Here is a 26,425-nt window from a genome sequence, read left to right as displayed (position 1 = left end):
TCATGTAAATGTGTTTGTTAATCCTCATAATTACATGCCTCCAGGAAATATTCTTTTGAAGCTATTAAGAATGGAGCAATGTTTTAACCCCCAAGCACAGGTAGTTAATTAGCCAGCTCTGCATTTTCCTTAGTTCCTGTTCTAAACCTAAGCTGTTCCAGGCTGTCAGCTTAATGGTGTTTCAGTATCTGTTATCCTGTTAAACAGTCCTTCTAACCTGTCCCGCCTACTAATTTAGCAAGTCCATATGGCGCACAGGAATCCACAGAAGCATGTGTTAGTAAATTAATTTTAATTGGTCATGGCCTAGGAGCAGGCAACAAATTGATATCAATGAATGTAATGTGTCACTCATTGGAAAAAAGAAATCCATTGTCTTTACAAACCCCAACACATAGCAAACTAATTTCTCCAGCATTTGTCAATCTGATTAAAAATGTTATGACCAATGGGTTCACACTGGGGGTCATTAACTATGTACCTCTGCTCTGATCCTCTTCCTGCTGGGTCTCAATATTGGCATTCAATATTGCTAAGCCAAGGTCTTGCCAAATACCTGGTGCATTGCTAAACAGGGCTGGATATGTAGAGCAATCAATGTTTAGTATTGGTATAATATATATATATATATATATATATATATATATATAAATATATATTACAAATGGGTCATATTGCCTATTCAGCTTGACTGTGGTCCTTTAAATATGAGCGCAAAAGGTCCACAGTGGCACATTATTACTGTGCCACTCTCACTGACATGATTTGCTGTTTTACCTGCTGCCTGAGACAATCTTTCCCATACTGTAGACTTCTTAGAGCTCTTTAAATGTAAGGGCCTGAACCCAGAGCAAAGCTGGGTTGGTTTACAGGTATAGGACCTGTTATCAAGAATGCTCGAGACCCGGGGTCGCCCGCAACAAATCTCCATTGTCGTGGGCAACTAATCTCCCCGATATATATATATATATATATATATATATATATATATATATATTGCCGAAGTTGCCTTGAGAGGAAACTTTGGTGATTTTGGCACCGCGTATGCCATCCCACCGGTGATTTACATTCTAGCCGGTGGGATGGCATATCGGGGAGATCAGTCGCCCGCGACAAGGGAGATTTGTCGCGCGCCGACTAATCTCTCCGTCTACCATGCCCATTAATCTTAAGTCTACTAAAAAATTATTTAAACATCACTTAAACTCAATAGGATTGTTTTGCCTCCAATAAGGATTAATTATACTTTAGTTGGGATCAAGTACAAGCTACTGTTTTATTATTACAGAGAAAAAGGAAGTCATTTTTAAAAGTAGAATTATTTTCTTATAATGGAGTCTATGGGAGATGGCCTTCCTGTAATTCTGAACTTTCTGGATAATGGGTTTCCGTATAACAGATCCCATACCTGTAATTAATCTCAGTTTACTGCACTGCACTGCATTATGCTAGATTGTATCTACTGTGGAGCTATGAGAAATACTTTCCACTCATTTTCAGATACCACATAGATCTTCAATCTCTATAGACAATGCCCCGTATTATTTTCTATCTTAACTTTACTCATTATACTGCACCTTCAGACATCTTTTTGAGAGAAAACCTTATTGCGAGTTTAAACAGTAACCTCAGGGAACATTCGCTTGTTCACATTAACACTCAAGACTACAGATTACAGTTATTCACTCTAACAGATTTTTTCATCCTTTCTGATCAATATTTGACCTACCCCCAAATATTTAGGGGCTGATTTACTAAGACACGAATTCGAATCCAAATTGGAAAAATTCCGATTGGAAAACGAACATTTTGCGACTTTTTCGTATTTTTTGCGATTTTTTCGGCGCCTTTACGACTTTTCGGAAATTGTCGCGACTTTTTCGTTACCAATACGATTTTCGCGAAAAAACACGAGTTTTTCATAGCCATTACGATTCGCTCGTATCTTGTCGCGACTTTTTCGTATTGAGCGCTCGTAAGCGGCGGGCGAAACTTTCAGACTTAGCATGATTTTGGAAGCCTCCCATAGGGCTCAATGGCACCCTGCAGCTCCAACCTGGCCCAAGAAAAGTCACCATACTGAAGCTTGACTGAATCCGAACGCTACGTAAAAATCGCACCATTTTGCGCAACTTTCGGAATGGCTACGAAAAAAGGCGTGACTTTGCGCACAAGTTTTAACGCTATGAAAAAATCGCCAGATTTTGCGCAACATTCAGATGGCAACGAAAAAGTCGCGATAATTTTCCGAAAAAATCGCCAAATACCGATCATTACGAAAAAAACGCAATCCGCATTCGGACGGTTCGTGAGTAAGTAAATGGGCCCCTATGTTGATGTTTTTGCCCCATACAAGGGACAATAAGTAAAAAGTTGGCAGCCAAATGTGACTGGGTATGTCAGCATTAGAAAGTCTGCTCACCTATTAATACTTGGAGCCATTGGATTCCTTTTCCTATTGTAACAGGATTTTATTTCAGAAGATTGTGGCAATCCTTGAGAAGACTATGTTGTACCATTTATTTAGGACTCGCAAGTCTTTTTCGGCGATTTCCCGAAATCGCCCCGCCGCGTCTGCCATCCCGCCGGCGACTTACATGTTCGCCGGTGGGATGGCAGGGGTAGGCAACTCGGGGAGATTAGTCGCCGCGAACAGGGAGTTTTGCCGCGGGCGACTAATCTCCCTGTGTGCCAGAGCCCTTAAAAAGAAATAAATCTGACAGTAGAGACAACACAATTAACAAAAGCAGCAGTTCACACCTAATTTGTAAGTTGTTTTGTAATTGATTACTGTATACTCAGCACACACTTGCGAGGCAGACCTGCAGTTTCTAATGTTAATGTACTCTTATTGCTGCAATAAATATAGCCTTACAGAATGACATACATTTCCATATCTGTAAAAAGTCTTTTCCATCTTTTCCATTCCATTGTGGTCTTTCCATAATTTGGATCTCCATACTTTAATCTACTAAAAAATCAATAAAACATTAATTAAACTTAATAGGATGGTTTTGCATCCAAAAAGGATTAATTATATCTTAGTTAGGATCAATTACAAGGTACTGTTTTATTACTACAGAGAAAAAGCAAATCAGTTTTAAAATTCGGAACCATTTGATTAAAATGGAGTCTACGGAAGATGGGCTTTCCGTAATTTGGAGCTTTCTGGATAACGGGTTTCCGGATAATGGATCCCATACCTGTGTTTGCAAAAGAAGCTTAATTCTAATGATACTGCATAATCACATTTCACTTGTATTGCTGGAGGGATTTTCTGCATTTGCAGCTTGAGCAGGGACTTAAGCTAAGGTAGCCTGGTCTGCAACCGAAGCTACAGAACAAAAATCTGGGACTTTTAGGGTTTAAATTTGATTTCACAAAAACGCTAAGATTTAGTCAAACTCAAATACTGCAAAAAGGGTTGGCATTTGCCTGAATCTTGCATCAAATCCTGGATCCAGTGCATCCCCAGTTTCATATATGTTTAATAATATTTAATTGTTTAAAGTTATTTGTACGTGTAATTGCTACTAACACCAGTATTTCTTTGTCTTTTTATATTCTTTGCAATATTAGTTCTGACTTCTGAAAGAGTTGACTTCTAGGAAGAACTGCTATACTGCTTCAAGAGAAAGTGATACAGTTTTCAGTTAAAATTATATTTATAAATAACTTTAAAACCAGTGGAAATGTTTAATTAATTAGTTTAATTGCGTACAATTACATTTTCTATTAAGGGCCTGTGCTGCATCTAAGAGCTGCTGCCCTAAAACTCCCACTCCAGACATTCATTTATATAGAAAAAAAGGCCCTGCTAGCAACACCCTGGAGAGTAAGAAACATACAAAGGTATGGGACCTGTTATCCAGAATGCTTTGGACCTTAAATCTACTAACAAATCATGTATACATTAAATAAACCCAGAACATTGAACTGTATGCTATGCTTGAATGTGCCATTTTGTACTACGCAGAGACAGTGGTCACTGCTGAGCGATTTGTTAAAGTGTGGAAAATTAAGTGTTAAATCTGAAGCTCTTGGTAATGTTAAATGCTTGGAAAAAAATATTGAGGGTTGATAAATCAATCCAGTTAATCTAAAGATGTAAATAACTAGTAAAAGTTTTGAAATTTAAAAAAAACAAAGCACAGACAAATGAAGCGTTAACAAATACATCTACATGTGTGCTCTGAAATAGCTTACGATATTCTTACAAACTCTACATTATGGTGTAGCTCAACCAAGAAGCGCTTACACAATCAGCTCTTTATTACAAACATAAAAATGCCTCATAGCAGTTAAACAATTCCACATAACTACATATTTGACAATGAGGTAATACAATGTAAATGTAGAAGTAAGATCTCATGGTAGATTTTAGTATTATGATTTATTATAATCCTTTATTTATGTTACAGAAATTATACACCAATTCGCAGTCTCTGCCCTCAGTACAGCTTACAATCTAACATATCTATCTTATCTATCATAATCACACACATTAGGGTCAATTTTATCACGAGACAACTAACCAGCCTGTATGTTTTTGGAGTGTGAGAGAAAACAGAAGTACCCAGAGGCAAAACAGGCAAGGACAGGAAGAACATACAAACTCCTTGCCCTGGCAAGAATCGGACCCTAGCTCTGAAAGGCAGCAGTGCTAACCACTGTGCTGCCCATTTTCTAATTCAGTTTGTCAGTACAGTACCTATAGGAAAGACACGGGTAAGTAAACTCCTACATTCCCGTGCTGTGACTTTTGTTTGCATACCACCACATGGGAATGCAATTAGAAATGCTCATGTGTAAAAGAACTTTTAATTCTCAGGCAGAGGGCCGACGGAAGTACTAATCATGTTTTCTGTTAAAGGTCAATATGCACACTACAATAACAATGTTTTGTTCAAATGTGTTAATAGGTGAATCTGTATATCTTATAAGAGACTCTATGCGCACTTAAAAGCTGTGCTATGTATATGCTGGTGACTGTGCTTAAAGAAGCCCCAGCTTTAGCTTGCTAGCAAACTGCTGGGATGCTTAACAACATTCTGACATAAAACAGGAGTGGATACAAAGGGAATTATAATTGCAAAGCATAGAATGCGCCGGTCTGTAGGGAGAAAGACCACCACACATGTACTGAGATTGTCAATGAAGTAAGGGTAATTAAGTCAAGAAAACCCAAGTAATTAAAAAGTAACAATTTTTTCTAAATTGTTTGCATTTGACCAGTGTAAGGTATCAAAAGTTTCATGTACTTTGTAATCAAAGCACTGTAAAGCACACAGAGTTCAGAGTTTAGATGTCATCTAAATAATAATGTTTTTACTTCTAGTCTGTAAATTGACATTTTTGTGAGTGCAAGTCGTGCTTTGTTCCTATGATGTTCCACTCCCCTCAGCTGAAGATTTGAGAGTTGGCACCCAAACACAATGTTTATATTGGTGAGCCCCTGCTATTTCAAACAATTTGGGGTTTCTTTCTTCAGTCAACAAATACTTCAAGCAACAGTAATGTATAGATTATAAGAGATGCCACCACATCAGTAAAAGCAGGAAGAAACAAGGGGACAATTCCTACATCTATATCTTCACATTAATATAGGTTTTGCAAAGGAATTTAAGCATTACATAGTGCTGTGCAGTAGACCAATTAGTTCTCAAAACAAATTTAAAAAGTTGGCTTATTAAAATAATGATGTCATATAAACAATTCAGCCTGTGAAAAGACTGGAAGCCATATAAATCTTTAGTAAAACAAAGTTCAGCCCATGGGCCTCCACAGCAGGACAGCTTTGCTATATATGCTATTAAATGGAATGACTGCAATTACCTAAAAGTAAAAATGAGTACAGTCTTCTGTTTCGAAATATCTGAGCGTGCACATAACACAATCAATAAAATATATATAAATATCAGTAAATATATAATATGGATATAATTTATTGGGGTCCCTAATTAAGACCCTTATGACTTGGGGTAGAACAGGTAATTGGCCTTTTTAACAACTATCTTCTATTGTAGGAAAAAGCTTCACATTATCACAGGAGATCATGGGGACCCACCCTACAAAGCATGGCAACCCACAGGTTAACAATAGCTGCATTAGTTTAATTATACAGTAACTAGCTAAAAACCCTAAACTCCTTAGAAGCCCGGAAACGAGAGTAAAAAGAAATCTCAACCATTTGTCTGTCACAGGAGAATGTAATGATCTGTTTTTTACAGCGTTACACCTGTTCTTCATGCTCCGCTAGCTGAGATTTTGAAAAAGGTCAAAATTCAGAAGGCGTGAGACGTTATAATAAGGTGCAATAACTGGGTGTCATGTATTTAACCAGCTAATCATATGCATATAGTGTACATACACCCCATTTTTTAATTTAGACAGCAGAATCTCCAAGTTGGCCAGAGCAGTTTTGATATTTGATCATGAACAGCTGTTGTGTGCAAAGGCTTTCAGAGTATTTCTCTGTAACAATAATATTCAGTGCTTCTTAAAGGGTCCATATTCACCTTTATTACCAAGATACAAAATTGGTTTGTATCCCTATCAAGTTCTGTCTATTCATTTAATGTAGAAAAAATTATATTAAAGCACATGATTCATGCTTTCTTATATTCCCTTATAGGAAGCAACTTTCTGCTGCCCAGTTTTCCAGTTTAGTTATATTGCTCTGATCAGCAAAAATAGAAACCTCAGGGTCATTAATAAACAAGTTAAAAAGCAAAGGGCCGAGGACAGCCCTTTTCGTTACTCCACTCCACAACACTGGTCCAATTAGAAAATGTCCTATTTACCACCACTCTTTGTAGTCTATCCTTCAGTCAGTTCTCTGTCCATATACAAATATTATGTTCCAGGCCAATATGCATTAACTTTACCTTTAACATTCTGAGTGGTACTGTATAAAGTGCATTTTTCAAATCAAAGTAGATCATACCCACTGCCATCCCAGAGTCGAGGTTCCGGTTCCCCTTCTCATAAAAGGCAATTAAATGGCATGATCTATTATGCATAAAACCATGCTGGCACAAACTAAAGGTACTGTGATTTGTAATGTATTCAAGAATCCTATTCCTTACCTTCCAAAAGCTTTCCTACCATTGATGTCAGACTAACAGGCCTATAGTTTTCAAGCTGAGAATGGGATCTTTTTGAACAGTGACACCACATTAGCAATTTGCCAGTCTCTCTGCCCCATTCCAAAGAGATTTGGCAATCACAGAGCTAAGCTTTAGTGCCCTGGAATGAATATCAGAGAGCGAAAGAGAGAGAGCTGCCTTGTGCAACTTGTTTCCAATTACAGTATATAAGCCCCGTGCAGATTTACACTTTTTGAGAGAAAAATTATATGCTAATGGCAGTGGTGCAGCTGTGGCTCAGTGGTATAACTGTAGTTTAGATTTAATTCCCCCTCAAATCCAATTGCTGTGTTTTTTTCTAGGTTGGTGCATTTGCCTAAAAAAAAAAACCACACTGCCATTTTATTTGCTGGGGCTAAATTACAGCAATACTATTTAGTCTATATTACATTTATTACAGTAGGTGTGACAATGAGCATTATGTGTTGGTAGGTGGGCCTTGATTTACAGTGGACAGGATGTATTTTTCTGGCACATATCATTTCATTTGCCCAGTTTAAAGTGGACCTGTCACCCAGACATAAAAAGCTGTATAATTAAAGCCCTTTTCAAAGTCATTTTTTTATTAACATATCTATAACCATTATATAAGCATTTAAAAGTCCCAGCTGTCAATCATATATTGCCTGACCCACCTCTATGCCTTAGGCATAGGGGTGGGGCAGACAGTTACTTTCGCTTCCAATTCAGAACTTCTTAGATGTCACTGCACTCCTCACACTCCACCTCCCTCCTCACCATCTAATTGTGTAACCAGTGCAAGGATATGGGTATCAGGTCCCCCCATACTGGCACAGAAACAAGATTTTGGCAGGATGCACAGCTTGCCTTAATAACAGTGTCCACAAAATGGTGCCTGCCTGCTTGCTGCAATTGTGAATTCCAGTGCTGAAGGAAATACGTTTCAAATAATTTATATAGTGTAATTGAAGTTTATTTTGCTTGACAAAGACAATAGAAAACAATTTGTAACTATTTCTTAGGGTGACAGGTCCCCTTTAACTAGTTTAGATGGATAGCTTGTAAATTAGTCCAGAACTGATGCAAACGGCACTGCCTTGATGGGGTGCATCGGCTTACGCACACTTGTACAAGCGACGTGACCAACTGTGAACAACAACTACTGCCTGTAGGGTTGGTAATTCACTCTTTCCATAAAATGCATTAATATCGATTTATACTCATGAAGTCCTGAGAAAGTGTTGAACTGTATATAATTTAGCCACGTCTTATGCACCCAAAATTGCCTTTTAAACTATAAAATGAGCAACATTACTGTTGAATGTGTATATACATATATATATATTTATTTATTATGTCCTTCGACTTCAGCTTATTCTTCCGCTTTTTCTTCTTCTTCTTAGCACCCCCCATTTTCTAAACGCTACCCCTTCTACAGTTTTAGGGGTACAACACCCAAACTCCCCACACTTCTTCACCCTATAGCGGAGCAGGTTGCTTGTGCTTTTCTAAGTGATTGCACCCCCCGTCTTTTTGTGGCGCCGCTCCGAACCCCCCAATTTTCCCATTGACTTTGACAGGGAAGATTTTCAAACTGCTGCCACAGTTACAGCTTTGAGGCTACACTCCCCAAACTTGAATCACATAGTCATGGGGTCAGCCTGAATGAAAATATGATGATTGTTGGATGCTCAAAAGTGGGCAGTGCTGTGAACAGCCAATCAGATTTTACCTTCGACTTGGTCGAAATTCAACCTGCTGCTATTCTCACAGTAATAACACCAGGGTCCCCAAACTTTGCAGGATTAGGCACCAGGTAACTGCGATTCAAGGTTAGAAAAAGTAGGCGGAGCCACCAACAGCCAATTAGATTTTACCTATTGACTTTCAATGGGGAAATTCAACATGCTGCCATTCTCACAGTATTAACACCAGGGTCCCCAAACTTTTCACAGTTGGTCACTAGGGGACTACAGTTTTAGTTCTGAAAAAGTGGGCAGAGACACCAACAACCAATCAGATTTCACTTATTGAATTTTATTGGTTTGATGCCAGGGTTCCTTAACTTTGCAGTCACTGGGTGACTTCATACTCAAGGTTAGAAAAAGTGGGCAGGGCCACCAAAAGCCAATCACATTCTTTCATTGTTTTCAGTGGGGAAATTTTAACTGCTGCCATTCTCACATGTTTAATGTCAGGATCCTCAAACTCAAAATGCACAGTTTGTCACTGGGTGACTATGTTCCAAGTTTAGAAAAGTGGATGCCATTATTATCCAGTATTAATTCCAGGGTTGTTAAACTTTCCAGAGTTAGTCACTGGTTATTTGCCGTTCAAAATTAGAAAAATGTGGGTGGAGCCACCAACAGCCAATCACATTTCACCTCACATTTACTTTCAATGGTGAAGTGTAAAATGGTGTCACAATTTTTATGCCTGAGTCTTTGCCTGAGTTGCAAAGTTGGTCACTCGGGGACTGCAGCTCAAAAATAGACATACAATACAGACATACAATTTACCTATTGACTTTAATGGTTTAAATTTAAACTGCTGCCGTTCTCTATTAATCCTAGGGTCCCTAAACTTTGCAGAGTTAGTCACTGGGTAACTGCAGTTCCAGGTTAGAAAAAGTGGGCAGAGCCACTGACCACCAATCAGATGTCAATCGTTGACTTTCAGTGGGGAAATTTAAATTGCTGCCATTCAGACACTATTAAAACCAGGGCCCCCAAACTTTGCACAGTGGTTTTTACTATATAACTGTGGTCAAAGAACAGAAAAAGTGGGCGGAGCCAAAAACAGATCAGATTTCACGTTTTTCAACCCAACATGGTTTGTTATCAAACGTCCCTTTCTAGTTGTTAGCTCTTATTCTGTAATCCCTGCAAAGTTCTTTCTTTCACAGGATACATGCACTTGAATAGAACCTGCACAAGTGTCATTTTAGCAATCTAATTAACATGGAAAAAATCTGGGCCAAAACTACTGCCAAACAGTGCGCTAAAGTACTTACCCCAAAACACTTAATGCAGCAAAAGATGGCTCCAAACAACTTAAAAAGTGGGAGGAATATACGTTTGCAAACAGTAGATTTGAATTTTGTTGTTTTTCATAATTTTTCACTATAGGATTTTGTATCCAGTAAAAAAGGAGAACTGGCAAAGGGGATGAGAAAACATTCCTTTAATAAAAATGGCGTTTACGACATGGCGTCATGACAGTACTCACCATTTGGGCTGCTTTCTGGGTGCTCTAGGTTTGCGAACAGCAGTCAGTTCTGACAGTTCAGGAAGTGCATCAACGAGTGGCCTCATATCCCCAACTACAGGAGTAGCTTTCCTTTTTGCCTGGGCTTTTTTGGCTTGTTGGGCTAGGGCCAGGACATCAATTTCTTTGGAAAAAGAAAATCACATGATAGATTAGAGAATGTTGTCATTTACTTTGGCTGTGCTGTATCTATCAGAGAAATATCCTAAAGTGATACTGACAGCCAATTAAATTTTTTTTTTACACCTGCTGTGTAATTATGCTTCATAATTATGGTAGCACGAATTACAGACCCACGGAGCAACCATGTTTGTTCCCCTCTTCTGGGTTTTAATTTAAATGCCTCCCAAGTGAATAAATATGCCCAATCACAAACCTGCAACGCCCCTTCTGCTTTCAGCCGGTGTGTGACAAGCTCAGCTCCGTTGTCTATGTGTAATGATGGGGGGGGGGGGGAAGAGCCCCCTTAGAAGCAGGCCTGCTATTTAAATTCTTTGTGCGAAGAGCAGAGAGGGGGGCACAGCCTTTGAAGCAGGCAGGCAATGGAAAGATCAAGCCTGCCTGCTATCTAGTTCACAATGGGATGTGAGGGAGGGGGAGCTCTTTGAAGCAAACGGCAAGCTGAATCCTCCCAGTTTATGACGTAGTCCTTTTGACAGATTAAGAAGCTACAGTCAGGATATCAGACTGTCGGGTTCAGGATCTTCAGTAACATTTATGTAGAGAAACAGGACTTTTAGGAAAAAAATGTGACCTATAGGTAGGTTTGGAAGTAGGTTCATATTTTTAAAAGAAATGTTTTGGTGCCAGTATCACTTTAAAGGGGTAGTTCAACTTTGAGTACACTTTTAATATCTTAATATCTTATAGAATGGCCAATTCTAAGCACTTTTTTTTTTTTTTTAAGACTTTTTAAAAAGTTAGTCGTGGCAACTAATCACGACTTTTCGGCATAGGTTACTGCGAATAATCACGCATGCTTTGTGCTTCACAGATTAGTCAGCCACGTGTGTCTTCACCCTAAATGTGGGGTTGTCCGGGATTTTCAACTTCAAAATCTCCATTATACCCTTCCTAAGGGCAAAAATAGAAAATGCTGTGACATTTCCAGTCTCTGAAAAGCAGCAGAAGAGGAATGAAGTATAATTGTGAATTCAGAATTTTGTAATTAGCACCATCCTACAAGATTTAAACCACACCTAGATAAATCTTAAAAAGGACAGTGTCATAGCCCAGCCCCAGTGATGTCACAGCTTTGCTCCGTGACTTCACCGCCTGCTCCCCTGACAATCTTAGAGCAGGGTGGGGTATGTGCTAAGAGAATATTTCAATCTAATCCGAGTTATCTATAGAATTATTAAGGGCTTAGCGGTCTTCATAGAGAAAATGCACCTTATCAATCAATGGTAAGTGGATATGGCAAGTATAGAATGCTTGTCTAGGTCAATCCATCTTTTTATATTGGCATAAAGGAAACAACTGATGATTTGATTTAGGATAGCCATGCAACTTATTTGCAGCACAAGGTACTGCTTTATTTTAAAGTAAAAAAGGAAATAATTAAAAAGAAAGCTATGACTCTATGGGAGATGGCCTTTCTAAGAGAAAATAAGAACCTGGATTTGCTGCTTTGAACTGTACTTGTACACTGTACTTGTACACTGTACTGGTCTTTGGCACTGATATTATGCTGGGGTTTCATACAAAACTGAAGGAAGAGTTTTAGCATTGACTTTAATTGAACCTCTTTGCATTTAAGCTGAGAGAAACCAGGCACAAAAAGAAAAAAGGCAGATGCCAAAGTGCAACAGAAATATAGTGCTAAAGCAGAGTAAATTACTAACCACACTATAGATGTGTAATAATCCAGCCGCCATTGGTTTTTATCAGTTACTTACTGTACACAGTTATCTATGCTGTGACAGCAGACTATGCAATTGTACAGTGAAGCAGGAACTGTGTGTAATTAAACCTTCCCATGAGAAGAGAAACCTGTGTCTTTTTTTAGTTTAGAAAATAATTTGAAATAGCACTTTAAAGTGTTGTGAAAGCTGCTATCAAAAATGTACACATATCTCAAATGAAAGCTATATAAGTTAACAATCTTTTTTCTGTTGAAAAGTCAGGTTTCATAAATGGCCTTTGTTTATATTTTCCAGACAAAGTCATCACCAGTGGTACTGGACACTAAGCTTTCAGAAGTACATTTCTAACCTGTGTCAAATTAAAAAAGCTGAAAGCTTGCTTAATGGCTCTATCCCATCCATTTACACACTCTCTCCTATCTAATTTTCATGGTTTTTGGGTGGGTGGTATAGGCAGTGCTCTATACAAGGTGCCAACAGACACTGTAGCTTATGTCTGGAAGGCACCAGGCTCACCTCCATTTGTGATAAAAGGCACCAGGAGCAGTAACCCATAGCAACCGGAATGATTATAACTATAAAACAGGTGACCTGTAAATTCTACCTGCTGACAGCGGGGGCCATTGGGGGTTCAGGGGGCCCTGAAGTAGAAGCCCCAGTGGGCCCTGCACCCCCGAGTCCGACGCTGGCAAGATCTGTTTTGCTTTTGGTGAATTTGTGCCAGTGTGTATCTTCATATATTTGTCTGTGATCCTGGCTCCAACAGTTCAATTATCCAATTATTCTAAACAGTTATGGCTGTAAGAATGTATTTGTGCTAAAAAGAGTGAATAATTTGCAAGTACAGGTATCGGATCTGTTATCTGGAAACTCATTATCCAGAAAGTTCAGAATTACGGAAAGGCTGTCCCCCATAGACTCCATTATAAGGAAATAATTCTAATTTTTAAAAATGATTTCCTTTTTCTCTGTAGTAATAATAAATTTACTTGATCCCAACTAAAATACAATTAATCCTAATTGGAAGCAAAACAATCCTATTATTATATTATATTAATTTATTTAATGTTTAAATAATCTTGTAGTAGACTTAAGGTACGGAGATCCAAATTATGGAAAGATCCCTTATCCGGAAAACCCCAGGTCCCGAGCATTCTCGATAATGGGTCCCATACCTGTACATCTTCTGTTCATATTACAAGTTGGTTGTGCAGCTACACTATATTCATTTGTGGAAAAAAAAAACCCTGTATCAAAACGACCACCAAAGTTAAAACATTTTTATAAATGTTTAAAATAAAAAGTAAAGAAACCTATTCAGGCACTTATCCAGTCTTCAGCATAAATTCTTAATTTTTGAAAACTAGCGATAGTGGTTAGAAGAACTATATTCACAAAGAATTTACATGACACTTGCATAAGGTTGCCATAAAGCAATATCAGGGACCAGTAGTTTATTAGCTTTTCCAAGTTCAAAAATCACTCTCTGCCTATGATTCTGTGCATTAGTACATGAAAACTGCTGTGGTGTGAGAATGAAGACATTAGCTTGCACACTGCTTCTCGCTAGTTTTGACCAAAAGACGCTGAGAGATCTCCCTTACGTGTGGCTGAGTTTCTAATACAAGTAAAATAGCTCTAAATGTGACTATAGAGGACTGAAGATACCAATAAAAGTGTTCTCTGTAAGAAAATTTGAGTCTGACGTTCATAGAAGTCATATCTAAGGTTTATCTCTCTTCTGTATTCGCATCAGTGTTAACAGCATTGGTGAATTACGGTCATTCAACTGGAGCCATAAATAATATAACTTTTTCTGCTTAACAGATACTCCAGGGATTATTTTCTGAAAGATTTATTATGTTGAAGACTTCTGCAATAAAATTCCATGGCTGGAAACTTGGGAGTAAAAAGATGATTAAACAGAAAATAAATCAGCTAAAATATGCTAATCAGGAGATGGTTAAAGAGTCACAATACCATCACATATCCCTGCAGAACTGTGCTTAGTACTTGGGAATACCAATATATAGTCTTATGGTATATCTGAAGAGCTTTGACAAAACCTATAAATGTGTTGTTCTTGCTAGGAAGATGTTGAAGTATGTCTCCATTCATCAAGCCACACACCAAATGATATTAAACCATTTGTAGCTGTAGCCAGGTGAAGGGAACCATGCCCTCTCTGGCTACCTAGATGTATACATCAACCTCCTAATTAATTCATAAAACAACAAAAAGGAAAAACAAAATTTTATGCTTTTTTTGCTTTCTTGTGAAACACTTAAAATGTTGAAAAACTGAAGTGACTGGTTTCAAGAGAAGCAGATATTAACAGGTAAATGGCAGGTACAGTCTCCCATCTGTTTGTGCTATATGTCTTAGGTGTGTTCTCCCAGAGTTAAATTGTTATACTTGCCTCAAGTGACATAGTTGCTTTGTATTTCAGTGCAGTAGACACAAACCTGGGACTGTTTTGTTGTTCTTCTTTCATATGTACCTTATTATCATCATCACATATTTATTAAGCGCCACTTTCTCTTTTGTACTTGCACAAAGTGACACAAAGCAACTTGAGTTTCCTTGTATAATGATTTAAAACATTTATAAGCTGCTATTGTTTCCCTTGTCATAGACATGTTCTTGTATATAATATTATAAATGCAAAGTTGCATTGTGTGACAACTAAAAATGACAATGGAGATAAAGGAAGAGTTTTACACTACTGTGTTTGGCCACCCATGTTAAGAAAAAAAAAAAAAAATACTACAGGGACATGTCTAGGACTTTTTGACACCTGAAGCGGCACACCCAATAACCCTTCCTGTTCTCAGATGGGAGTGATGTGTGTTAGGTGGGTGAAAACTTATTGTAGAAAATAGGAGATTCTCACTTTGCCTCATAGCAAAAGCTCCTCTGAGTAACTAATGTGTCTTGTCAGGACTAGGAAATATCCAGGTCTCAGGTCCACAGTTGCTGTATGCTCATACATTCCTTATATTATAGTCATAAATTGAATGTAAAAATATGAGGCTATAAACTCTACAGTGGTTCTCGAACCCTTTAAAATATATATTTTTATATGAATGTGACCAAAAACATCTGATTTTTAAACAAGTCCTAAAAGAAGATGGAGGAAAACATAGTTAAACAAACAAAGCAAAAATTTTTCTATTTGGTCATGTATTTATTGAAAAAAATGATCCAATAACATATCTGCATGTGGCAAAAGTAAGCAAATCCTTGACATGACAATCAGGTGTGAGTGACAGACTCTGTTTTATTTAAAGAACAGGGATCCAGCAAAGCCTGATAACACATTTGTAGATGTGTATCATGGCTGAAACAAAGGAGGTGTCTGAGGACCTCAGAAAGAGTTCTTGATGCCCATAAGGGCTCTGGCACACAGGGAGATTAGTCGCCCGCGGCAAAACTCCCTGTTCGCGGGCGACTAATCTCCCCGAGTTGCCTTCCCCTGCCATCCCACGGGCGAACATGTAAGTCGCCGGCGGGATGGCACAAAAATTCCCAAAATCGCCCCGCCGCGTCTGCCATCCCACCGGCGACTTAAATTGTCGCCGATGGGATGGCAGGGGAAGGCAACTCGGGGAGATTAGTCGCCCGCGAACAGGGAGTTTTGCCCTAAAGCTGGAAAAGGTTACAAGACTATCTCTAAGGTGTTGGGACAACAGTCAGACAGATTGTGTACAAATGGAGGAAATTCAAGACCCTTGCTACCCTACCCAGAAGTGGTCGAGATAACTCCAACTGCAAGGCATCTAACAGTACGAGAGGTTACAAAGGAACCCAGGGTAACTTCTAAGCAACTGATGGCTTGTCTCACATTGGCAAATATTGATGTTCTCAGGAGAACACTGAACAGCAATATTCATGTGGACAAACCAGGAGAATACTGGAGGAATGTTCTGTGGACGGATGAAGCCAAAATAGAACTTTCTGGCTAAAATGAGGAGCATTTGGAGAAAGAAAAGCACTGCATTCCAGCATAAGAACCATATCCCACCTGTAAAACATGTGGTGGGAGTGTTCTGATGTGGGCCTGCTTTGCTGTATCTGGGCCTGCTTTGCTGTATCTGGGCCTGCTTTGCTGTATCTGGGCCTGGACCGCTTGCTTAAACAATAAATTCTAATCTATACCAGAGAATTCTAAAGGAAAATGTTAAGACATCAGTCCGTGAACTGAAACGCAAGAGACAGTGGGTCATGCAGTAAGACAACAATCCTAAACACACTAGCTGACCTACCAAAGAATGTTTAAAGAAGAATAAAGTGAATGCTCTGGAATAGCCAAGTCAAAGTCCTAACCTCAATCCAATCCAATTGATATGTTGTGGAAAGACCTAAAGCAAGCGGTTCATCTGAGGAAACCCACCAATATCCAAGAGCTAAAGTTCCTTCGAGTTGAGTGTGCAGGACTGATAAACAGTTACCGCAAATGTTTAGTTGCAGTTATTGCTGAACAAGTGCGTCACACCAAATACTGAGAACAAGATTCACTTTCTTTTGCCACATGCAGATATGTTATTGGATCTTTTTTTTTTTTTTTAAATACATGACCAAATATAATAATTTTTGTTCCATTTGTTTAATTAGCTTTTCTTCATCTACTTTTAGGACTAGTCTGACAATCAGATGGGGGTTCACAACCGTTTAAGCACCACTGTATATAGGGTATTATATTTGTGCTTATGCATAAACTGTATGGCCCAAACTATTTAGACACCAGCCTGTAAGTCCCAGTGAGATTTTGCCAGCATGAGTGATGTTTAGCAATAAGTTTGTGTTGATAACCATTTGGTGACTGAAGTGTTAGACATTTTTCTCCTCATAATAACTTTACTTATTATTAGAGCTTAAATTTCATGAACTGATGTGTTGGGAAGGTGGCATCATATGATGGTGTCCCACTGAAAGTCACTAAGCTCTTCAGTAAGACCTATTGTACTTGCAAAGTTTGTTCCTGATTTCATGAATTAATAAGGATTGTTTTGTCTTCAATAAGGGGTAATTATTTCTTAGTTGGAATCAAGTACAAGGTACTATTTTATCATTATAGAAATCACTTTTAAAAATTAGAATGATTTGCTTATAATGGAGACTCTGTGAGATGGACTTCCCATAAAAAAAACAAAATACAATTCATTTTGGCAAACTATAGATTTTTATACAGGAAGTAAAAATGTATCTAAAAATGATTGCAAAAGAGCTGGTTGCAGTTCAGCTTGGCGCTCATGCACAAGGTGGTTAGTAATCCAAAAGCATCTATCAAAAAGAAAAGCATCTATTAAATTCCACTGAAATAATGGAAATTCTGACTGATAAGTTCAGCACTGTATTCTACCCTAAAGTGACTTCTTGGATGAACAATAAAGCAGGGAAGGATTTATAGGATACTTTTATTCATGTGATAGCTATACAGCAGATGCATTCTTATTGCTGGATTACTGGAACAAAATGAGTTTACCTTTTACACAAAGGCTGAGATAAACAAAAATCTGAATATTTCATCCATGATCTCAGTAACATGCATTCATAATCTAATCAGAATATGTTTTAATTTCTCTTGGGAAATTAAACTTTAGTGTCTGTATGCTTACTGGACTTTCTTTCTCTATGGCTGCTTCATGGAGAGAGGAGGCAGCAGAAATAGCAACAGCAACTTATCCATATTCATGTGTATTCTGATGCCCACACTAATCAGCTGTGCATATGGTACATGTTAAATTCAGTATACATGACTATTACTTTGGATTTAATAAATCCTTTTTTGAGAGATATGCATGATGATATATAGATATTCTCAAACAAACACTATAATACAGAGATACACATACACACACGCACACACACACACACAATGTACACCCTTTTTATCTGATTCAGTACGATTGTAAGGATTTAAAAATACATACTTTGCAGCCATCGTTCCCTTCTTTGCTTAGCTTTTTCCTTTTTTGGCACAAGTTTCTTCTCTTCTGAAACATGAGAAAGAGAGACAATAATGGTTTAATTGTTAAAGTGGAGGCAAGGAGAGTTGTATTCTTTTCCCTAGACTGTATATACATGGAAAAAATGGACCTGAAAACCCTGTTTTATGCAAAGCACATTTCTATCAAACCCCTATAACAGTGTTTGCTGGAAATTTTCTTGGAGGTCCAACCATTGATCAGGGTTGCACTTAGCTTGAAGATCATTGTATTGGCTCAATTATATTTATTTAGTCTATCATCTGGCTTTCGCTGCAGCTCCAGTTCCTGGAGTAGCGCTTTCTTATAAGCTTCATCTCCAGTGCACCCCTTAGCTCTTAAAGGGCACTATACCCCCTTGTTTAATGAATAGAACCTGCAATGAACTTACCTTTTGCCTATTATTTAAATCATGGTTCATGTTATTTCTTAAGTTAAACAGTGCAAACGGGGAAATTAAAGCTACTCCATATTTGGTCCTTGTGGGGTAGATAATTAGATTACCAGTATCCAAAGCCTAACCCTCTACTCTTTGTTGGGACTGTTTCATTAGCAGAAGTCAATTATGAAGGGAGATTATCTGTGAACTTTTAATCAAGTTATCTACCTCTCAACAAGGACCAAACATTGAGCAGCTTTAATTTTCCTGTTTGCTCTATTTAGCTCAATAAATAACAAAATCCAACATGTTTAATGATTTTGAAGTAGAAGTGGTTTTGCATACTGCAAAATTTAGTAGGGAATGTGGGATAAAAAGGAAAGACAATAGGTTTGGAAAACAGAAGAAAGGAGCAGAAAAAGAAGTACAGTAAGGTTACAGGAGGAAGAAGAGTGTTCCAGAAAAATGCTATTTTGGTAAATGAGCTCTTGAAATGAAATTTCTTGTGGGGTAAGGTAATTCAGTAAGCCACTGTTAAAATTACAAAAAAGCAAGATATTAGTCATAAAAGTAAACACTTTTGAAAGCTATAAGGACAGTAAGTATTTTAACAAAGGTTTGTTAAAAACCACAGAATTCTCATCCTGTTTTATACATCAAATCATAAAAAAAATGAATGCATTTAGGGTTGGTTCTCCTTTAAAAAGAAAATATAGCCAGCTGTATTTTGTAACCCTTACTCAAACTATAACATCCCTTGGACAGTACAAAAAAGTATTCATACCTCTGTTATCCATTTCAGCTTTTTATTTTATGAATACCATTGTTATTAAAAAGGAATGTCAAGGATAATAATTTCTGAACCCTCTGGCACGTCTCTCTTTATTGCTTGTTGTAAGAGCAGATTTAATAAACTGACAGATTCCCATAGCACGCCAGAGAAATCCATACAGCAATTTTTACACCAAATCCAAAAGGCAGAGGAAGCAGACAAAGGAAAATAAACTGAAGGTGGGCCTGAAGGATACAAGCTGTGAAACTTACAGTATGGATGCTATTATAATGTACTACATATGTTAAGGGAAATATATCAATGGTAATTTCTTGATCTGTACAAATATTTCATGATTAATTAAAAGTATTCTGTCCCAAACATTAAAAATATCACCAAGGAAATAAAATAATCATGCTAAAGCAATAAGGTAAGGTAATAAGGTCACCCCATGTTAGGTACAGCCGCTTGTTCAATTATTTCTGTTTTCTGTTACTGCAGGAGACATGGCAGCAGACAGAATGATACAATAGTAAAGGCTGTTCAAGAATAACCTGTATTTTAACTGTGTTCTTGTATGTTTTCTGCAATTTATTCTTTTTATATCTCCTAAGCTACACACAAAAATGGAGAGTTTTACTATTAAATGGTGTCCGGATAATCAACAAGATTTACTGGCATGGCAAGCACAATACAGGGACAGATGTATCAAAATTGTTTTTTTCATTAAAGTTGGACATTCCTGTAGATAAAATATTCGCTACATTATAAATATTTTCTTGATATTTATAATTATTAATATAATAATATTTTCTTAATTTATAAATGTTTCTACAAGGTTGAAAAAATGTTATTGAAGGGCAATTGCCAGCTCTGACCAGGCGAATCACATGAGTCAAAATCTTGCAAATCTGTTAATCTGTCAGTTGACAAAAGTGAAAAGTAGGATTTTTTTTTTTTTTTTTGAGCTGCTGGAAGATTTACTGCAAGCCAATGGGAAACTCTAGCAACTCAAAACATTTTTCCTATTATATCTTTTCATACAGGTACATACAGGTATGGGACCTGTTATCCAGAATGCTTGGGACCCAGGGTATTCCAGATAAGGGATCTTTCCGTAATGTGGATCTCCATAACTTAAGTGTGCTAAAAATCGTTTAAAATATTGAATAAACCCAATAGGCTTGTTTTGCCTCCAATAAGGATTAATTACATCTTAATTGTTTTATAATTACAGAGAAAAAGGAAATAATTTTTAAAAATTAGAATTATTTGCTTATAATGGAGTCTATGGGAGATGGTCTTTGCGTAATTCGGAACTTTCTGGATAATGGGTTTCCGGATAAGGGATCCCATACCTGTACTGGAAAAAAAATTATAAATTTGCCCCACAAAGTTTATAATTTGAAAGGCAATCTTCAGTCATATGTGGCACTAGCCTAAGGCAAAGAGAATATAGCTAGATTCAGTGAAGAACAAGTTTCTTTGAAAGCATCTGAATGCTGACAACAAAACTCCCTCAGGTGGTGCTCCAATTTTTGCACTGGCCCAGAGAATATAGAGTTGTGTCTGCTGTTATGGTCTTTACCTTTCTTAGGCATACCTTGACTAATACTAATGTATATACAGGGAAAAACTTTGACTGAATTCACATACTCACCAGGGACTGTATACTATTAATATTAGAAAGGGAATGAAAATGGATATTAAAGCAACACTTGTTTAGCAATTCAACAATTAAAAATTGTTACTAGGGCTGTACGGTATGCAATATGGTCCCCACCAGCAACGCAGAGGAGTAAATAGTGATGCAACATTAGTAATAGTGGAGAAGCATCTGCCCAATTCTGTTTTAAGAAGCAGATTGGCATGAACCCCCTCGGAGGGATTATTACTGACATTGCTAAGGCTTGGCACAAGCAGAAAGTTTTTCCTATAGCATTCACAGAACGTTGATTTTCTTTAACCATGCTGGATCAGGATTTGTCCAGTTCTCTGAATAAAAGAAATAACCAACACTAATTTCTTTGCACAAAGGAATAGTGATGTGAGGGATGAATATATTGGAGGGGGCAGGGGGAGCCCGAGTATATAAACAAACACCACCCTATAAGTAGTAGGGTTGTAATAGCATGTAGAAGTTGGGGAGCAGATGGGTAGGTGGCATATACAGGATTTTGGGCCAACCCACACATCACTACTCTAAAACGGTTTCCTTCCATGGATACAATTATTTCCCCAAAGAGTAAAGTAAATGTGATTTCTAGGCTTTTTGAGAGAGACAAACAGAACAGTCTCTGAACAGGCATAAAGGAGATATTAAAATGTCTAGACATGTTGAAGTTGGATTGACAAGTTAATGCAGACCAGTTTGTTGCTTTGTTTGTGTGCTATGTAAATTCATGCTAATAATTATAAAATATTCATAAGCATTCAGCTATAATGCATTTATTCATTCTTATGTTCTTACATTCTTCATGCTGTTTGAGAAAATAAATGTTTTCTCATGCTCTATCTGTGTTATTAAACCAGCAATTTGCATGTCTCCACCCATAACTAATTTTCGAATCTGTGTGCAATAAGCGACTGCACAAGGCCCCATACACAATTCTTGTTAACATGCAGAGGGGGTTGTTTTGAGGTACAGCCAATACTGTTCACAGTAAACATTGTAACGTCACATTTGCCTATCCATAGAGTGGCAGAAACTTAGAACATAGAAGAAGATTTACTGGCCTATGTGTCAGGTCCATCCAGGGTAGAAATCTTGATTATTATTGGGCTCTGCTACTCCTGGGGATCTTGTGCCTTGTGGGCCAGTTTATTATTGGGAGTGGGTTTGCAGCCATCATCATTTTCATGTGACTGTTGGCACTATTGCAATACAGTTGCATAGTTAAGTTACAGTGAAAAAAGACCAAAGATCAAGTTCAACCCTTTTAAATTAACCCAAGTGCACATACACACACACTGACCTATTTATACACTCACATACAGGGCTGTGGAGTCGGTAGATAAATTCTCCGACTCCTCTGTTTTTAATATGCTAATGTATTTTATACATTCATACAGTCAATGAAAAGCATGCTTCATGGTCACTCAACGTGTTCGTTTATGCACTGTGTGCATTGGGCTTTATTCTTATAGCAGAGAAGTATTTATGACTGTTAGTGAATTGGGACATTTAAACTTGCTTTATTTTTTTTTTTATTCCCACTTAAATTTAGTAGGAGTCGGAGTCGGTTCATTTTTTGCCGACTCCGACTCCAGGTATCCAAAATTGCCTCCGACTCCTCGACTCCACAGCCCTGCTCACATATATAAAACTATATATACAATTATTTATACTGAATTAAGATTTTAATATCAGAATAAGCCTTGGAAATTATTATTGTTCAAAAAATCATCCAAGCTGCTTTTAAAGGCATTAACAGAATCTGCCATTACAACATCACTCGGAAGGGCATTCCACATTCTCACTGCCCTCACCGCAATGAACGACCTACACTGCTTCAAATAAAAGTTCTGTGCAATATTACCCGTGCAAGGGTATGTCCCCTGCTGTAAGCTGAAGTGTTCTACAATAAACTGTTATTAAGTACTAAGTGACAGAAGGCTTCTCTATCAGCCTCATAACCACGTGAAGAAATAAATACTGCAAAGTGGTTGGAATCCCTCATGTCAACTTGTGATGTATTAGATAGGGCATATTACTAGGACTGAAATGTTGAATGCTTGCACAGATACCCGGAGAGGAAAACCACAAACATCTGGGTTCATTTCAGCAACACACAGAGCTTCCAACATCCCCGTTCTTTTAGCCTGCGCCTAAATAGATATCCAAAGCTTCAAACAGCAAATTATTCTAAAGTATGCACAATTTATATAAGCTGGCAAATATGAAGAGAGATTCAGAAAAAGTTCAGTTGCAAATGATAAATTAGTGAAAGTGTGAGAATCACAAGATAACACCGGTGATGAAAGTAGAAGTGTCAGGTACCTCTCTCTGTTTAAATAGGAAGCTATTATAGCATTGGTGCCATATTTTTAGAACATACTCATGCAGCATTGCTTTAATTTTGCGAAAAAAATTTTTATTGGGGAATTTCTGTTGCTTTTCCCTTCAGAAAGCAGAGTCAGTAAATGTATATTGAAAAGGTATAGCCCATGTATGTAATAAAAGAGAAAATGGTAATAAAAGCTCCGTGGATAGGATACTGAGGAAATTTTAAAAATGCACAGTGCATTGATACTATTTTTCGGTGTGCGCAAATATCCTTATACTGCCTGACTGAAACATGTGGCAGAATACTTAAAACATTACATGTTTTTATGACATTTTTACACCTCGGGCTTCCCTGCATTATTTTACTCAAATCTTTCCACAAAAGGTAATGGGCTACAATTATTTGTATCCATGATTTATATAGTAGTGATATTTTCTGCAGCTTTTTACAGAGATTATGCAACATCCATATCAGTCCTGGCCCAGTGTAAACTCATTATTCTATTGCTGTCAAATTGCCCTTTAATGAGTCACTTCTCATGCAAATTAATGTGAAAAAACTATGCCTATGGAGACAATGGCAAGCAGGAATAGTCTGGGATGCTGAGAGCATGCCCATCATGCTCTAAATCTAATGCTTATATCACACCTGGCATATTCTCTGGCGGCAGAGAAGATCCCAATCTGATTCAATCCACTCTGTGTTCTATAAGCATTGACATGAACTGCATAGGGAAAGCTCTAAGCTGAAAAACACTAAAAGAATCTGTCCTATGTGAGCATGGGCAGGCACATGCAGGTCCTGTTAATGCTCAAAGAAGGGCAGGATCAGGACAGGGCAGGATCAGGACAGGGCAGGATCAGGACAGGGCAGGACAGGGCAGATTGACATTTTCTCTGAGAAAATAACAAGTGTGATCGTAACCACAAGCAGAAAGAATACATTTATGTTAAGTGACCTAATAAAGAATCCATATATATCAGTAAATATTGCCCTTCAGAATCTTTTCCCTTGAGCCACCATTTTGTGGTGATCTGTGAGCTTCCCAGAGATCACATGACCAGAAATAATGCAGCTCTGACTGTTACAGGAAGAAGTGTTGAAGCAAGAGACATAACTATCCTTTAATTGGCTGATGGGGCCTAGCATGTATGTGTGCCCTGGTTTGTTTGTGTGCACTGTGAATCCCAGGAGGCGGTGCTTATTCTTAATATTGCAATTTTCTATTAGCCAATGGCACACACTACTAAAAAAGTAAATTTATATGAAAATGGTTTATTGAGATGAAACTGGTTTATGCAATATATTTTTTTATGGAGACCTACAATGTTCAGGGGGTATAATTTTCCTTTAAGGGAGGACATTTTAGGTAAGGGAGGAGGAAATTGGGATAATCAGGAACTGCACAAAAGAACTAGACTAAAAGACTCAATGAGAGAGGAAGTCTGTTACAGAAGAACATATGTACACAAATGAAGACAAGATATCCTGTGTTTCTTTTGATAGAGAACACAGTGCAGCTTTTCTGTGAGTGCTTATGGCTGTATTTACATAGACCTTTCTGATAAAGCTTACTTAGTTTTTACCTGTCCTTCTCCTTTAAAAGGCAAATAATACTGTGATCTATACTATACTACAAATTCCCGCCTTTTCCTCTCTGGGGTGCCCAGCACATTACATAGGATCTCAACATTTGAGGTTCCAGCCCTGGCAGAATAATTAGACCTAACAACTAGCTTTAAAATTAGGCAGGCCCTAACTCCATCAAATCTGGATACTCTTGTGTCTGCAAGATTGCAAAATCAAATTGCATGAAAAATGGTTAAACTCTAATGGTGACACCTTAAGCAAGAAAACTTGCAGGAGCCAAGCACAAGTACATGTAGATCCTGAATGTTTCACATCTAATTTTCTTACAGATGGAATCATGTGCACACCACATGGATTAAAGACTGCACTCTTGAGACATTATCAAAGATGCCCCTAGCTAAGATTATAGCCGTATGCACACAATTTCCAGAACAGTGTCATTTATCATGACCAGTGAGATCAGTGAGGGAAACAAATTATTTGAAAGTGATAAATGTGTAATTCCCTGTCAAAGTCAAAATCAACACTTCATGATTTCAACATTTCTTGGAAATACAAGTGAGATTATTGCACGTTTTTCAAAAACATCCAAGGTATTACTTCACCAAAGTCACTCAGCTGCTGGGGTCACAGATACAGTTAAAAAATCCAAGAGCCTACAGATGACTTATTATAAAAGAATTTGCACTGTATAAATCTTAAACCCGCAGATAAAGGGTAATAGGACAAAAAAAAAGCAAAGCTAAAAATTATTTATAGGAGAGGGAAAGCTAAATAATAAAAAGCCTTTTTGTAAACAGCCCACATGATACTATTACTATACATAACACTGCTCAGACCTGCCCAAGGTTGCCTCCTTACAGAATTCCAAAATCTCCATACCTGCTCTGGATTCCTCCTAATGGAGGACAGGTCAAACACAGGCCTTACTCTCCTGATATGAGCATGCAGAGATCAGAAGTTGACTATGAACTGAGGTAGAGTCCATCAGGTACCTAAAAAGAATAAAGATATTTGGCAGATAGCAGATTAGGTCTTGCAGAGCATTTTTGCTTTTCTTCTCTCAACATATGCTTCTCCCCTCCCTTTCCCAACTTCTGTCTGCACTCAACACCCACATTGAGGGAACTAGATACCAAAAATTATGTAGCCAAACATGGCGCTGCAAACACTGGTTTTTGGAGATCATGTTCAGGGCAGCAGAGCTGTTTTTGGGAGTGCTTTGGTGTGGGGTTGGGAGGGTAATTATACAGGGACATAAATAGGTATAATGCCAAGAAGAGTGTGTAATTCAAACATTGGTGTGTTCCAGCATAGATCACATGTAAAAATGACACATGGATTTGCAGTATCAGACATGGATCCAACCATTTGAATTCAATTTTAATCTGGAAAGTGTGTTTCCCTTGAGTTACATCTGATTGTATTTCTTCTTCTGTAGAATAAAAT

The 26,425-nt window shown here is 37.8% G+C and overlaps 1 protein-coding gene across 2 annotated transcripts in view; it reads right to left on the bottom strand.

The window, feature by feature from the left end:
• Window positions 1-26,425, bottom strand: part of fam207a (family with sequence similarity 207 member A) — an 87,590-nt gene that overhangs the window by 12,333 nt on the left and 48,832 nt on the right. For both annotated transcript variants that reach the window (NM_001112959.1, XM_018097030.1), the window contains 2 exon segments: window positions 10,338-10,500; window positions 18,175-18,237. In NM_001112959.1, coding sequence (NP_001106430.1) covers window positions 10,338-10,500; window positions 18,175-18,237 — 226 coding nt within the window.

Source organism: Xenopus tropicalis, chromosome 9 (assembly GCF_000004195.4).
Source record: "Xenopus tropicalis strain Nigerian chromosome 9, UCB_Xtro_10.0, whole genome shotgun sequence".
NCBI lineage: Eukaryota > Metazoa > Chordata > Amphibia > Anura > Pipidae > Xenopus > Xenopus tropicalis.
This window is presented reverse-complemented; position numbering and strand designations above follow the sequence as displayed.